This window comes from Pollicipes pollicipes, unplaced genomic scaffold (genome assembly GCF_011947565.3).
Source record: "Pollicipes pollicipes isolate AB1234 unplaced genomic scaffold, Ppol_2.1 Scaffold_7262;HRSCAF=8765_pilon_pilon_pilon, whole genome shotgun sequence".
NCBI lineage: Eukaryota > Metazoa > Arthropoda > Thecostraca > Pollicipedomorpha > Pollicipedidae > Pollicipes > Pollicipes pollicipes.
This window is the reverse complement of record NW_023597055.1, coordinates 3,422,456-3,438,171: the sequence shown is the minus strand read 5'-3', so window position 1 is coordinate 3,438,171 and position 15,716 is coordinate 3,422,456. Positions and strand designations below refer to the sequence as shown.

At 58.5% G+C, this 15,716-nt stretch overlaps 1 protein-coding gene across 1 annotated transcript; it reads right to left on the bottom strand.

The window, feature by feature from the left end:
- Positions 1-27: 27 nt before the first annotated feature.
- Positions 28-15,716, bottom strand: LOC119114096 (uridine 5'-monophosphate synthase). The gene is made up of 11 exons (XM_037238315.1): positions 15,696-15,716; positions 15,236-15,391; positions 13,622-13,735; positions 9,760-9,903; positions 9,012-9,134; positions 7,819-7,927; positions 6,511-6,683; positions 5,958-6,079; positions 4,889-5,103; positions 4,121-4,323; positions 28-42 (listed from the first exon to the last, which is right to left on the bottom strand). The coding sequence occupies exons 2-11, from the start codon at positions 15,383-15,385 to the stop codon at positions 28-30; spliced, it is 1,368 nt and encodes a 455-aa protein (XP_037094210.1). The 5' UTR covers positions 15,386-15,391; positions 15,696-15,716.

Sequence of the window (15,716 nt, the reverse complement as noted above, 5' to 3'; positions counted from 1 at the left end):
CCGTCGACTGCGGACGTCCGGTCAGGTTCAGCGGCCGGGCAGCTGCGGAGTAAGACGCGGGTGGAGACGGCACGCTGCCCTGTGTTCGGTGTGAGCCTGACAGCTGCCCGTGCCTGCGCTATCCGTACACGAACTTCAGCTCCACGGCGAGAAAATGTCAAATGCGTCGTTGGCTCCTTTTCATTGCTAGCCGATTGATTTGCTTTTCACGCGCCTAACTCGTTTCCAGCGCGTACGCTCGCACGAGGCTGGAGTGCAGCCAAATTGAACAATCTGGGGCTTTGTAGTCTATGCCTCTGTTCCGCACTCAGTGTGGAGTGCACCCGCGTGGGATATGCGCTTAGCTGTGTCATTATGCTCTTCAGCAATTTGACCGATTGCTTTGTAGGGATGAGCTCCTTCGAGATCAGTAGCTGCTAAGCGTAAGCTATTGCGGCAACGTGAACTGCACTAACCCGTGGACTAATGCCAGCTAAACGGGTGGTTTGTGTCCGTTCGGTTCAGTTTTTCTTTCAGTGAGTTGAATTCGTATTTATGGCTATAGCGTGCCTCGCAGCGTTCCTTCAGACCGCCAGGAAAGTCGTTGGCTGGTGTCTTGACATACAGAGCTCCTTGGTCTCATCCACGATGGGCAGTAATACCTCTAGCAGCTGTTTTGCCAGCGCCGTTGTAAGATCATTATTACCGTGAACGGAAAGATAGGCGTGCCAGCGGGCTGTAAATGATCTATATGGAATGGCCGAAATTGTGTGGCCTCAATGGCTTGGACCATCCTGCCAGATTTTTGGCGAGCTTACGTCGTTCAACCACTGCACTCACCGGCCCTGTTGGAAAGGCACCGGCAATAAGCGGCGCAGTGCTTTGAAGCCTGCATTGTAACGTTTTTAAGCCATTAGTATGCACGCTGTATGATCGCGTGAGATTCTTTTCCATAATCCGATATCACTAATTATGTCTACGTCCCATGGTTCGGTTGGTTGGGTGGGAAAATATTGAAATTGCGAAGAAGCTGAAAACACTAATGGAAACTTGATCGATACGCCAACGGTCAGGCGCAGTAGCGACGAAAGACCAACGCGGCTTAACGGGAGAGAAAATAGGTAATCTATATGACAAAAATGTGGGCCCATGTTTGCAGTGAAGCACTGATGATGGAAAGCATGGATCCGTCGCTTCGGAATGTTTTTTTTTGCGATAGTCACCTCGGCAGCCAGAGCGAGAAAAGGCGTAAAACCGACTCCAGTGCACGTGACGCCAGTTACAGGCGCGTGCACCGCCTACAAATGATGAACGATGCCAGCACCGTCCGACCCAGGTCCGACCAAAAAGTGCGTCAGTTGCAAATTGGGCCGTCGATTTGAACTTCTCGAAACCGGCCCCGAGTATAGCACGCTGTGGCTTAAATCAAGGGAGACTGCCAACGAAACTGCATGGACTGAGGCTCGCTGTTGTGCAACCAATATCTGTCCAGAATATATGCGTTTTTCACTGATTCTGTCACATGTACCAAAAACGTAAGCTGCCCCGAATTCGTCGATCCGTCTGCTAGAGGTGCCGTACATGCCGTCTGGTAGAGGTGCGGTGATGCCGTACATTAACGCCGTGCCTTTGTGCGGGCTCTCGAAGGCGGCGGACTGGAATCGTTTCTATTTGTGTGTCGTTTACATGGTCATATCCCTCAAGTCTGTGATCACCCGCTCGCCATGTGCCGTAAAACGCATTTTACTGCTTCATGGGATGGCGTATCGTCGTGATAAAAGACAAAGAAGATGTTATATCGAGCATTTCCCGTCCCAAATTGGTTACGCTATCGACAAGTATGATCCTAACAATGGTGATAAAAATGTTTTGAAAAATACCATCCACCATCATGTGGAAAAATACCATCCACCATCACGTGGATGAAAGGGAGGGCTCGAATCCTGGTTGCACCGTACTCTCTAAGTACACAAATATGGCTGCTGCAGTCGCCGGTGCCTCACAGACGTGCGCATGACGAAGCTCATCACGTTCGCTTCAAGAAACTTGGGTTTCCGTCCTGGTCCCTCTTCTGAGCGGTGGTTGGTTCTCGCCTGGTTTTGGAACGCATGCCTAATGTGGTCTTTCAAGCAACGCGCATGTCCGACATGTCTTTCAAACCTTTGAGGCGGTCGCCTCGTCCAGTAGAGCTACAGTGCGCGGAGCAGAGATCAGTGGTGCTCAAATGGAGTGGTCATTTGACGGCGGCAGTTCGAAGACGTTAATTACGCACTGATGCCTAGTTTATCGGCTCGATGGGTTTGGTCCACTAGTTCTAAGGCCCACTCCAGGGGAACAACCGCCGTGCTCAACCGACAACGCCTTGTGCTGTCTACCAACGGGAAGTGGTGACCGTTGTGTGCATGCCGAGCCGCACCGAGATTACCGGAAAGAATCGACAGTGGCGCTGCGAACGCAACAGCGCTACAGATACACACCATCGTGAGGATGTCCCTGCAACTGGCATGGTTGGGGCTACAAGCATCACAAGCATGCAGGGCGGCAGTCAATGTAGGAATGACAGTCAAAACAAAGATCAAATCTAAAAATGGATTATATAAAAGCAAGCATAAGCTTGCCTAATGGGGTCCTTCCGCAAGGGTCTGGAAAGAGGAGGTATTCCCTGCCTGTGTTCGCACGGTAGACACACACGGCACCGCGCTGTCGCCCCTTACGGGCCAGGCAGAAGCACCAACCCATCGCCGCTGCCGTGGTCCGCCTGCGTGATCGCGTGGTCACGTGGTCTGACAGACTGCGGCACCCTGGCCGTTGCCGCGGTCCGCCTGTGTGATCGCGTGGTCACGTGACGTGGCAGATCGCGGCATCCCCGGCGTCCGGATGGCCCACCCTGGCGGCTTAGAACTGGTGTTGCTAAGGGGGAACTGACTGGTAATTACACCCTTAGACGACGCCATATACATATAACGTATCGACATGCATACATAGATACGCTGCATACATATATATATATATATATATATATATATATATATATATATATGCTGCACATATAAGCTGCATACATAAGGCGTATATATTTATACACGTGCAGACGATGACGCCTGTACGCTGGTGGGCGTAGGCCAAAGGCGATTCATTCTTTGGTGGACTGGTATCCCTTTCGAAACGCTAACCAATGGCGCGGCGGTATTGTCTGTATACTCCTGCCTATACTCGTCGGGTACGAAAACGCAGCGAGCAAGCCTCAACGAGCACTGCCCACCAAAAGTCCGCGACAATAACAAAAAAGGTCAGATCTGTATTGCTCTGGTTGCACTGATAACATGGCACTGGGTTGAGCGGGTCCTCTCCAGGGACTGGGGTATACATTGCACGTGGAATGCGCAAGCCATATGTGGAATGCCTCACATGCGCCATCACGAAAACAACAAGTTTGTGGCTACCGTTCGGCAGCGGTGGCCCCTACGCGTCGCCTGCATAAATTGCCTCAGCAGCTTCACACACGCATGGAATGTGGGCCGTCTACGTTGACTGGAATGCATTTCGTGACCTTCGCCGTCTCCTTGCCGAGTTCCAACGTCCACTGCCTGTTCGCACAGGCCACAGAATGGCAATGCTACCATGACAGCCACGGCATCAATGACACGGCACACGGCGCTGTGTATGGGAGCGCTAGTTTGTGCATACATCGGATACACCATGGATAATTTGATGCTAATATTGTCTAGGCGTGACGTGGCGTATAAAACATCGAACCCGCCACCGTTATCTAAGCTACTCAACATCCCGCCAGTGGGAGCGGGGTGGTCAGTACTATTCGACGGCTGCGGGGTGCAACCCGCCATGCCGCCAGCCTTCCCCCGCCGCTGCCTCCGACCTCCAGTTACGCAAGCCGACGCACGACCTACCACCGCCTCCATCAAGGCGGGCCCGCTGCGCTGCGTATACGCTCGGTAACAGACCGCCAACCCATCCCCACCGACGTCACCGCTCCGCTCTCCACGCACCGCCGCGACCTCCGCCCTCCGCCCCTCCGCCTCGCCCCTCCCCGGCCCGGTCAGCCGATCCTCTGCAGGTAGGCGGCGTAGGCGCGGCGGGCGTACTCGCCGGCCGCCTCCGCGGGGCTCTCGGCGCGCGTCACGCCACGGCCGACGATGACCACGTCGGCGCCGCACTCGCCGACGGCCCGCTCCGGCGAGCTGTACTGCTGGCCGTGCGCGTCGGCGGCGGCGCTGACGCTGACGCCCGGCGTGAGCACGAGGAAGCGCGGGTCCGACGTCACCGACGACTGCGCCACGAACCCGCACGCGAAGTACGGGTGCGCCTCGGCCATCTTGACCGCCGCTGCGGAGAGGCGAGAGGAGGGGGCGTTAGAAGCGGGGACGGCTGTGGGATGGGCAGGGGGACGCAGGCAGTCAGGGAGGCGAACCACACGTCACACAACGCTGTGATGATACTGCACAGCACGGTGATGGTGACGAACGCAGACCTCAGAGCGGCAGCAGTCATGATAGGGCTAGCGCGGCGCCTCCAACGAGCGGATTGGGCAACCCGCGCACGCACGTGCACAGGCCCCCTTCACAGACAATGACACCGGGGCACACAGGCCTGTCCGCAGTGTGCAGCATCCGCGGCGGACGAGCGCCACGCCACGATCCGGTGGATGGTCGGGCTGCCCCGGGACTGCCGGCAGCCGACAGCGCCTTGGTAACACGTGCTCGACCAACAGTCCTGTCCTGTTCACCCCTCCCCCCCCCCCCCTCCCCCGCCCCGTCCCCGCCCTGATGGGCGGCACCGGCACCGGCGTTGCCAGACGAGGGACCTCCGCCAGCCGAGCACCATCCGGTGCAAGCCCCTCAAGCCCCGCCCGCTCGCGCCGCCTCCCGCCCCTCAGCCGGCGCCCACTGACCGGCCGTGTACTGGGCGGTGGCGAGACAGCCGCGGCTTGACATCTGCGCCACGAGCAGGGCGCCGCGCTGGCGGCCCTCGGCGCGCGCCGACAGCGCCGTCAGCAGACCCTCGCCCGGCAGCGGGTGCATCGTCACCAGGTCGGCCCAGTCGCAGATGGCGAACGGGCCGTCGGCGAACTGCGCCGCCGACATGCTGCCGATGTCGGCGAACTTCCTGCGGGGAGGGCGGTCAGCCGGGGTCAGCGGAGGTCGGCTGGGGTCACGAGAGGTATGCCGGTGCCACGAACGTTTAGACGGGGTCACGAGAGGCCAGCCGGGGTCGCCGGGAGGTCAGACGGGGTCAGCGGAAGTCGGCCGGGGTCAGCGGAGTTCGGCCGGGGTCACGAGAGGTCAGACGAGATCATCAGGCGAGCTGGGATCACGGGAGGTCAGCCTGGGTCACGAGAGAACATACGAGGTCAGCTAGTGGCATACGTGGTGTCATGGTGTCAGCTGGTGTCATACATGCATACGAGGTCAGCTGGTGTCACGGAAGGTCAGCCAGGATTATGAGAGGTCAGACGGGGTCACCGGGAGGTCAGCCGGGATCACGGGATGTCAGCACGATTGTGAAGGTTGGAAGAGTCGTACGGACCATCAGAGCGTTACCAACCTTCTACCAATCGGCGAAGGTTAGAAATACGGATGCGTGGAGACGATAAGTCTCCACAGCAATTGTCACGAAATGGATTTGACATGAGACCGAAAGTACCCTAGTCGTTCCAAAAACATCCGTTACTTGTTGCACTGGATATCACACATTTGCCAAAACAGCACAATTGGCATGTTGCAAGACACTAGTTCCAGCCCCTACGGTTCTAAGAAAATTCCGTAGCTCTCCTCACACCAACGTGAGTGTGCTGCACGAGAAGTCCGGTTTTTGATGCCAGCATAACGTGTGCGGGAGCAGCAGCCAGTGATCATCCACGGCCACAGACCCCGCTTTTAGCTGACAGGACCGCAGGGGCGGGTTGACGCCGCGACCGCCAGCTGACAGGGCGGCAGGGGCGGGGCGGCGCCGCAGCCCACCTGTCCTCGCAGATGAGGAAGTTGTGCTTGAGCGCCAGCTCGCGCAGCTGCCGCGGGAACGCCTCGCTGAAGTCCGTCATGATGTCGACGTGCGTCTTCAGCATGCAGATGTGCGGCCCCACCTGGCGGGAAGCGGGGCACGGGCTCAGCCGCCTCGAGCTGCGACACGACCGCCCGACCACGGCCGGGGAGGGGGGGGGCACCAGCTCAGTCGTCTCGAGCTGCGACACGACCCCCTCCCCCACCCCCCGACCACGGCCGGGGGCGGACGAAACCGGCGTGTGGCCAGCAACGCACCAACGACAGCGCACAGCGCACTCAACACGGACCAGGACGCGGTCACTGCCGAGCACCGCAGCAGAGCCGGTACGGCGCTCCCGGGGCGACCGTCCGTGCCGGTGAGCCCAGCGCGGTCCACCTCCTGCTACTGACAGCGCGCCGAGCGGGCCGGGCCGGGCCGGGCCGGGCCGGGCCGCGACGGCCGGGCCGGGCCGCGACGGCCGGGCCGGGCCGCGACGGCCGGGCCCGGCGCCCGTGTCGCCGCAGGACCCACCTGATCGGCCAGCTGCAGCGCCGCCTGGCTGGTGCCGAGGTCGGCCGCCACGCAAAGGTTGGTGCGCTTCTCCTCCATGAGGCGCAGCAGGCGGCGCACCAGCGCCTGGGAGGTGGTGGCCGCGCGCGCGCCGAACGACATCCGCAGGCGGCCGGCCGACTCGGCCACTCCGTCTGCGGCGCGTCGCACGTCACCCCAGGTCAGCTCAGGTCGGGGTCAGGTCAGGCACACAGCATGTCATCGCCGCCCCGCCGCGGCGCATCGCACGCCACCCCAGGTCAGCTCAGGCCAAGGTCAGGTCAGGCACATGGCATGTCATTGATTTCCGATTCAGGTGCAGCATGACACGCAGCTGTTTTTATGCGTCTCTCCGCAGTTCGTATTTGTTCACTCTTATCTGCTAAGCGCGTGCAACCAAGGCTCCTCCCACCATACGTAGGACTGTATAAGTCTTGTGAGACAAACGGAAATATGGCCTTTTCACATTGCCTATACATTTCATGCTTCTACAGCCTCGCAGAACAGGCACTCGCGCTAAAATTCTTCATTTGGCGGGGGTGCCGAAGCGATTAGCGCAGGCGTTGCGTCTTGAAACACTGCAAGACGGCGGTGCATCCCGCATCGCATCGGCACAAGACCCCATCACTTCGCATCGAGGCATGGATCACGTCACATTAAACACAGGTCACAGCACATCACGCGTCACAGCACCACACGTCACATTACAATGCACGTCATAGCACAAAACAAGTCGCATCACAGCACACGTCACAGCACAAAACAAGTTATATCACAACACACGTCACAGCACAACACGTCACGGAACAACACACGTCACAGCAACAGCACACGTCACAGCACAAAACAAGTCACATCACAGCACACGTCACAGCACAACACGTCACGGAACAACACACGTCACAACAACGGCACAACACACGTCACATTACAACACACGTCACAGCACAAAACAAGTCACATCACAACACGCGTCACAGTAAAACACACATCACAGCACAACAAGCGTCATGGCACACCAAGTCACGACCTACATCCTGCCACACTGGAATGTGCCATTCAAAACCACATCTCTCCCTCCGCGCAGGCACATACACGCGGTGATGACAACAGTGATCACGCTTTCCATATTCCTCTGCCTACTGAAATTGACCTTAACACTGGCCGGCGACCCCAGCGTGCGCGGTGGGCCCGGGAGGTCGCACCAGGGGTCACAGGGGTCACACAGGGATCACAGAGGTCCGTGCCGGGGTCACATGGGTCACAGGCACAGCGGGGAGGTGCGCGCACCGTTCGGTTCCCGTCGGATGATGGTCTCCTGGCTGTCCTTGAGGAACGCGTTGACCGCCTCCACCTGCTTGTCATCGATCTTGCCGTGTCGCAGCAGGATGGCGAGCATCTGGCCGGCATAACGGACCAGGTGTCACCACGCTGACCACGCGCCGGGACCAGGACACGGGCCTCCACCGTGCACCGGGACCAGGACACGGGGCCTCCACCTTGCGCTCGGACCGGGACGAGGGGGCCTGCACTGCAGCATGGTCCAGTACACTGGGGCCTTCAACCCGGCCTGGCACGGAAAACGGGCCCACTGCGGTCAGGACCAGGACACGGGGGGCCTCCACCGCGGCCTGGACCAGCGCACAGGGTCTCCACCGCGGCCTGGATCAGGACACAGGGGCCCCCACTGCTACCGCGCCGCGGAGCGATGATAATAGACAAGCGTGGCCGGTACTGACAGGTCAGCTGATGTCTCGCTCGGAGGATCGAGCGCACCTAGCGTCACCACAGCGGCGGAACAACACCTGATCGGTTACTTATCACCAGCTGAGTCCATTTAAACATGCCTAGCAGCCAGCTGTTCACTGCGCGCACTGACTGGCGGCACCCTTCATGTGTCATAACCAGGGACGTGGGTAAGGGGAGGACCAAGGGAGCATGTTCCTTGGCCCCTCCCATCCTAGGCAAGCAGTTTACATGATATACTGGGTAATTTTGCAGGACTTTGGTCCAAATTCGCACGATTTTGGAGAAACTTTGGCATACGCCCGCCCTACCCCACTGAAGCAAATGTTGGTTACGTGTCTCGTTACCGTAGACAACGACAGAGAGCGATCCCGGAACACGCAGGCTCGGCCAGGGACGACCGGCGAGGACCGGCCGGCCGGCGGCGACCCTTCCCCGAGCCCATGACCCGCGGGCCTGGACGCTGCCCCGCTCCTACCGTGAACAAGCCCCTCACACCCGGCCTGGCACCCTGGCGAGGCCCCGGGCGCGTCCCAGAGACCACGACCCCCCGGGGCTGGACGCTGCCCCGCTCCTACCGTGAACACGCCACTCATACCCGGCCGGGCGCCCCGGCGCGGCCCCGGGCACGCCCAAGAGACCGTGACCCCCCGGGGCTGGACGCTGCCCCGCTCCTACCGTGTACACGCCCCTCATACCCGGCCTGGCACCCTGGCGCGGCCTCGGGCACGCCCCACCTGCTGCATGTCGCACACGGAGCGGATGGCGACGCCGAGCTTGCGCAGGTTGGCCGTCGCGCCCTGCTGCCGGTCCACGAACACCACGGCGTCCGTCACCTCCAAGCCGCAGGAGCGCAGCGACTGCCGGCGGCGCCGCCCGTCAGCCGGGGTCAACATGTCAGCCGGTCGGGGCGGACGGAACAGGCGCGCGCGGAGACGCACTGGATACACAGGTGAGTTATAGACGCGAACTGATGCCGAACACGGCATCCGAGCACGAGATTCGTCTGAAATCTGCCCATGAGAGAGTTTGTTGTTCCGGTGACATCCTCAGGTTATAACGGAAATAACTCAAAAAACGGAAGCACGAACGGGCGAGCTGAAAGCACACCATTCAATCAGCTGGTGAACGCTCATATGGGGATATTGAGTCGGAACGACGTTTTTCGTAACTAGGATTGAGCTGCATTGACAAAATCAAGGATTACAATGACGGAGATTAGTTAATTCCACTCCGATCTAATTCCAGGGGTCAATCGGATGGGCCACGCGGAATTCACGCACCTCCCGACGCTCGGTGTGAACCACACCCCAACATCACACACCGAAAGCTAGCACAGCAGTGAGACGCAACCCGAGTGTTACACATATCTCGACAGTACACTTATCCGCGTTTCGGACTCCGTGCCACGCCCAGCAGAAGATTATCGCTGCTCCGAACACGCTCCAACGTCCGCAACAGCCATGCTATGGACGGGGCGCTCACCACGGCCGTCTCATAGACGCTGGAGCCGCTGACGATGACGTCCTCGATGATGAAGCAGTTGTCGCCCGGCTTGAAGTGGCCTTCGATGAGCCGCTTGGTGCCGTACGACTTCTCCTCCTTCCGCCGGATCAGCATCGGCAGTTTCTGCAGGCGGGAGTGGAGCCGTTAGTGAGCCGTTTGGTGGCGTACGACTTCTTCTCCCGCCGTATTAGCATCGGCAGCTTCTGTAGGCGGGGGTGGAGGCCTCAGTGGCGCCGTGTGGCGGTGGGCGTCTCTGTCGCGACGTCACGGGGCGCACCGCGAGGCACGGTCCGCCGCCGAGGTATTTTGCCATGCAAACTCATAAAATCATGCGATTTCCTGTCCGCAGCAAATTCGACCCTGACCCCGCCAGGAGGGGAGGAGAGGAGGCGGCCACAGAACTGACCTACTCACCGCCCCCCCCCCCTCCCGTGGAGTCCGCAGCAGCGGAACTGACCCACCCCAGTCGCCGGCCCGCCCGCTCCCAGCGAACCCGTCCTCAAGGTCACCTTGGTCTGCAGCCGCAACAGCCGGACGCCGGGTCGACGACCTCCGGTCCGGACGGCACGGCGGCACCGGTGCCGGCCGCATTAATCCGACCTCTGTTTGTCACGGGCTGCTAAGCCAACCTTAACAATCTCGTGCCCCCCCCCCCCCCCCCCCGCTTCCGCACACCCTAGGGAGCTGGACAGCCTGGGACTCTAACACGTGAACAGGAAATTGCATGTGGTTGGCCAGATACAAGTAGGAGTTTAATGGGCTCGTAAGGGATTAACAATGCTCCGTCTTTGGTAGGACACCGTGCAGCTTACGCTGGGTGAGCCTTTCAGCCACGGACACGTGACCTTTGGCGCAAGATCTCAGTTTTGGTGCGATTTGGTAGCAATAAGCCCCTCACGAACCGTGCACGGAGTGTGCGATCTGTTAGAATAGGCAGCGCAAGGTCAAAGTCCTCCCGCGGCTTACGCAAATTCAATGCCTTGCGATCACGGAAATCTGGCAGTTGTACCGGCCTGATGTGACCCTTGTTCCGTTCACCCATTGTCGCTAATGTTGCATGCAAAAAGATGGGCTGACTACGAGCATTTCGATATAAGTCATCAGTATATTGCGGTTTTCCACGATTTTCCGTTTTCCGATTTGCAATCATCAATATATGCGATTTTCAACGACTGCGAGTCAATGATTTTCCTGCAAGGATCGGCACGTGGCTGTCGCTCTGTTTAAGAACGCTGACGCCTCTACGCATGCGCGTTTGTCTAATGCTCATGGTTGACCCCGAGACTAATGATTTGCGCAACGTCAATCACGTCACAGATGGGGTCAAATCGAGCGCAATTGTCCTGCGCTTACACAAAAAGCCTGGCAAAAATATGATGAATAAAAACAGCTCTAGCCAGATTTCAGCCCTCACTACGGGGTGAGGTGCATCGCGTTGCCAGCTGCAGACCACTACAGAGCCCAGTAACGCTAGCGTGTAACACCGAGGAGACGCAGTATGCAATGACCTCCGTCAAGGGCACGCGACGCGTTGGCTGCGTGCGCACTGTGTACGTCTGCAAAACCGGACACGAGGACCAAAAGAAAGAAAAAGAGAGGGAGGGAAAGTGAAAGAGATAAAGAGATAAAGAGAGAGAGAGAGAGAGGGAGAGGGAGAGGAGGGAGAGATGTACAGAGAACGACAGAGATATGTACAGGAAGGAAGAGGGATGTATACAGGGAGGGAGAGGGGGATGTGCTGGGAGGGAGGGAGATGTACAAGGAGTGATGGAGAGGAAGAGATAGAAAAGGAAGAGTCAGATAGAGCGGGTTAAGCTCCGAAGCGTTAACAGGTGACGTAGCAGTACTGTTGGCTATCCGGAGTTACGAATGAAGGAAGTGGTCAGTTTATGTCGTGCCGATCATCCGGAAACATCCCATCAACGAATTCACAATCAGCGAACCTCCCGCTGTTCTAACCGGAGTTAACAGGATTTTCCGGCAGCAGGAGACCACCGCAAATGCACCCCATGCCTACCGCTAAAAGCATGTGGCACCAGGGTATTCAAACGCTGCCGAGAGCGTCAATACCATCTTATGATTGGGGGAGATGTCCATATCACCACGCACCCCCTGAGCGTAACGTGAACGTGAGCCTGCTGGCCAGGGATTGCGACCGCGAGGCATGGACCAGGTATGGGAGAGGTCCAGGGTCCCGCGGTACTGCGAAACAGCGTATCGCTCCATTCTGTGTAGGGAGGGACCCAAAGCAGGCTGTTCTGCCGTACCACAGGACGGCACGAGGCCAGGTCGGGTCGGCACGCAGCGTCCCCGGGTCGGCCTGTAGTGTCCCCCACACTTTATCACCGAGCATGCCTGTCGTGTCCCCCACACCCCACCACCGGCCTGCCTGTGGTGTCCCCACACCTCATCACCGAGCCTGCCTGTCGTGTCCCCCACACCCCCATCACTGGGTCTGCCTGTCGTGTCCCCCACACCCCATCACCGGCTTGCTTGTGGTGTCCCCCGCACCCCACCACCGAGCCTGCCTGTCGTGTCCCCCACACCCCATCACTGGGTCTGCCTGTGGTGCCACTACACTTCATCACCGGGCCTGCCTGTCGTGTCCCCCTCCCCCCCCCCCCCCATCACCGGCCTGCCCGTCGTGTCCCCCACAACCCATCACCGGCTTGCCTGTCGTGCCCCCCACACCCCAACAGATATGGTGGACACGTCCGGCCTCTCCAGACGCCGCATCAGCAGCTGGGTTGACGGCCGGCAGGCCGGTCAGTGTCGGGTGACGGCGCCGGTCACGGCATTTGCACACCCCGACCCCCCGGGCACCGGGGACGACAAACCAGCACACTCAACAGCCCGACGCCCGGCTTCCAGACTCGTGCTTGACGGAGCGGGGTTGTGAGATCCCGTCTGAAAGTATAAACAACTGCCCCGCATGGACCATTGCACCGCAGCGCATCACGAGCCGCGCTGCAGTACTATGGACCCGACTTCGCCGTAAATGAATCACGGTCTGGTCAGCATCTCCGGAGTCAGAATCAGAATCCAAACCGCCGCGCCCGCCCAAGGTTCGCGCTGTCTCTGGCCGTGGGACGGAGCCAGCCCCCGGTAATCCAGGAGTCGGCCGGAGTCGCCGCCGCTGGCGCCGAGCCCGGCGCGGGCCGCTGTGGCGTCCGCTGCTCCCGTCACACGCGGCCGGGCCTGACGGCAGCGCCAGACGCCGGCGCGGGAGACCGCGCCACGGCCCCGGCGCACCGCCCACCGCGCACCCAACATCGGCCACCGAGGCCGGGCGGACCGAGACAGCTGACGCGGCCTGTGTCGGCAGCGCTGTCCAGAGGCCGGTCCGAAGACGACCGGCCGGCACGCCACGACCCCAGCTCTGTTCTGTCCGACCACACACGCGGCAAATGGGCAAGTTATCGAGAGGTTGAAATTACCGCACATAGGCCTTGTATGGGGCTGCTTGCACGTAGTTAGCATACATGGTTACATTCCACCCCGCTGTAAATAAAGCAGGCCTAATGCAATGGACCAAGGAACTGGGCCGTACCCTGGTGCGGCCCAATACCCTCGTACCCTCGGCCAAAAGTATCGAGAACACAGGAGACGTTTGCTGAAAACTGGGCGTTGCTTTGAGTCAGAATTGGCGGAATATGACTGAGCAGAAGATGCGCACGTGAGTCCGAATCATCACCACCATCAAGCTCGGGGTCCGGGACTGATCTCCGCGGACTGCTGATCCCATTTCCAGCCATGTCCGTTGCGTCAGAGGCAGCAGCGGCGGCCTGCCGCATTCGTCAGCGCCGCGACCCGGTCCCGAGCAGCAGCCGTCATCACCCACCTGCTTGGTGGCGATGATGGTGGCCATGGGCAGGGCGGTGTACGGCACGCCACAGACGGAGGCGAACTGCACGTCCTCGGGCCGGCGCTCCCACAGCAGGTCGGCCACCGACTCCTGCCGGCGGGCATGGGGTCAGGTCAGACTGGGAGCTGTGTGGAGTCAGAGCTCAGGCCGGTGCTCCCACAGCAGCTCGGCCACCGACTCCTGCTGACAGGCACAGGGTCAGGTCAGGCCGGAGAGCTGTGCGAGGTCAGAACCTAGGCCAGTGCTCCCACAGCAGGTCAGCCACCGACCCCTGCTGGCGGGCATGGGGTCAGGTCAGACTGGAGAGCTGTCCAGGGTCAGGCTGGTGCTCCCACAGTGGAATGCATCACTGATATCTGTTAGTGACATGGTGTCAGGTCAGGTCAGGGTACTATGGGGGTTATGAGGTTAGATTAGCATGGGTACTGCATAGGGGTCACAGACTTGCCCTAGCACTCCCACAACAGGTCAGCTTCAGACCCTCTTGGGGGCATAGGGCCAGGTCAGTTGGGTTGATGTGAAAGAATATGGTTCAGCCAGGATGGGATGGGAAGATGGGGTCACCATGCCTGCACTACCACCTCTGCCACAGGTCTGCTGCTGACTTCTGCAGTACCCACATGATGACACCAAGTCAGGGCATGTTGCTGTGAATGATTGCATGGTGTGCTCAGCCCCAGATGTCTGCCAGGGAGGTGAGGTCAGGTCTGGGAAGGCCATCCATGACAGGACACAGCTGACACAGCAGGACACAGCTGAAGCCAGCTTAGTCACAGAATCCTGAGGGGGACAATTTGAGGATCAAGACAGAACAGGGCACTATGAATGATCAAGATCTTGGTTAGGTGAGCCAGAGTCCTAGTTTGGAGGCAGGGTCAGGTCAGGTCAGGTCATCACTCCTGTCAGCACACTTTCATGGCTAGGCTAGCATGCACTCCAGCTGAGGAAAAAGTCATCTGCAGGGTTTAAACATAAGCTAGTGCTTCACTGATCAGGTTTAAACACAAGCTAGTGCTTGGAGACAACACCGAGGACACCATTCACCAAAGGACTGCTCTGCACAGTGTTACTGTCAGGAACAACGCAGGGGTGCCATTCGATGCAGGGGATGGTAATCAGCATGGGGCTGCTGCCAGCAGAAGCAGCATGGAGGCTTTATAGGCTGAATAGGGGAACTAATCCCTTAATATTGTGCAGTTCAAAAAGAATAAAGAGACCAGGAGTAAGTTGAAAGCTAGTTTATGTTCAAAATATAAATCAATTTATCTTAACCATTCAAAAATTGGTCTATAGGCAGTAGGGCTGCCTTAAGGTTGAAACCAGTAGGAGTACACAACATTTATAGCTCAGGAAGGTGCTAACCTAAAAATGATAAAATTTCTGTATGTCAAATACAGAGAACTTGCAAATGTATCACACCATGGCACAGTCAACTCCATTCATACAGGACAAGTGTTTGATGTACACCAAAAAGTACCAGGACAACTGTCTTTAAGTCACATCACCAAAACACCTGCAGAATGAGCCACCATGACAGATATGACAGTGACAAAATTGCGTCAAACTCCCACTTATACTCTGCATGCTTACCATAAGTTCAGGGTAGCTGACAACTACCCTTAGGTCAAAATAAATTGGAGACAGAAGTCCACTCTTCAGTGTGAACTGGCCAAACTTGACTCCCTCCACAGCAAAGAGGCGCAGTACCACATCTTCAACCCTCTCCTCAAATGACATCATGTCAGCCTGCAACGAACATCTCATTTGTAGTGAACGCCAGTCATTTCTGGCGATACACAGGCCATAAGCTTTAAAGTATAGACGTCTCACCAGGTCCCAAGCATCAATACTGTGAGACCCTGACGCGGCAACCTCAAAAACAAACATTCACCTCGCGCATTAGACACCAAAAACAAGCATCCTCGAAACAAGAACATGCTCATCTTCCCACCCCAATGTTGTTGTGACGTATGGTTTCGACGTGAACTCCGCACTCCACAACAACCTCTTTTAGACAGCACGCCGCGCGCTCCTCAGCCCGTGGACTCACAGCTGCCTGACGCCCGGCACC

Bases quoted from the DNA above. Each gene is read 5' to 3' on its own strand.
- LOC119114096 (XM_037238315.1), bottom strand. From the start codon at position 15,385: ATGATGTCATTTGAGGAGAGGGTTGAAGATGTGGTACTGCGCCTCTTT. The intron at 6,684-7,818 runs GTGCGCGCACCT...GACGCGCCGCAG, and splicing joins CATCCGACGGGAACCGAACG to ACGGAGTGGCCGAGTCGGCC. The intron at 5,104-5,957 runs GTGGGCTGCGGC...CCCTCCCCGCAG, and splicing joins TTCCTCATCTGCGAGGACAG to GAAGTTCGCCGACATCGGCA.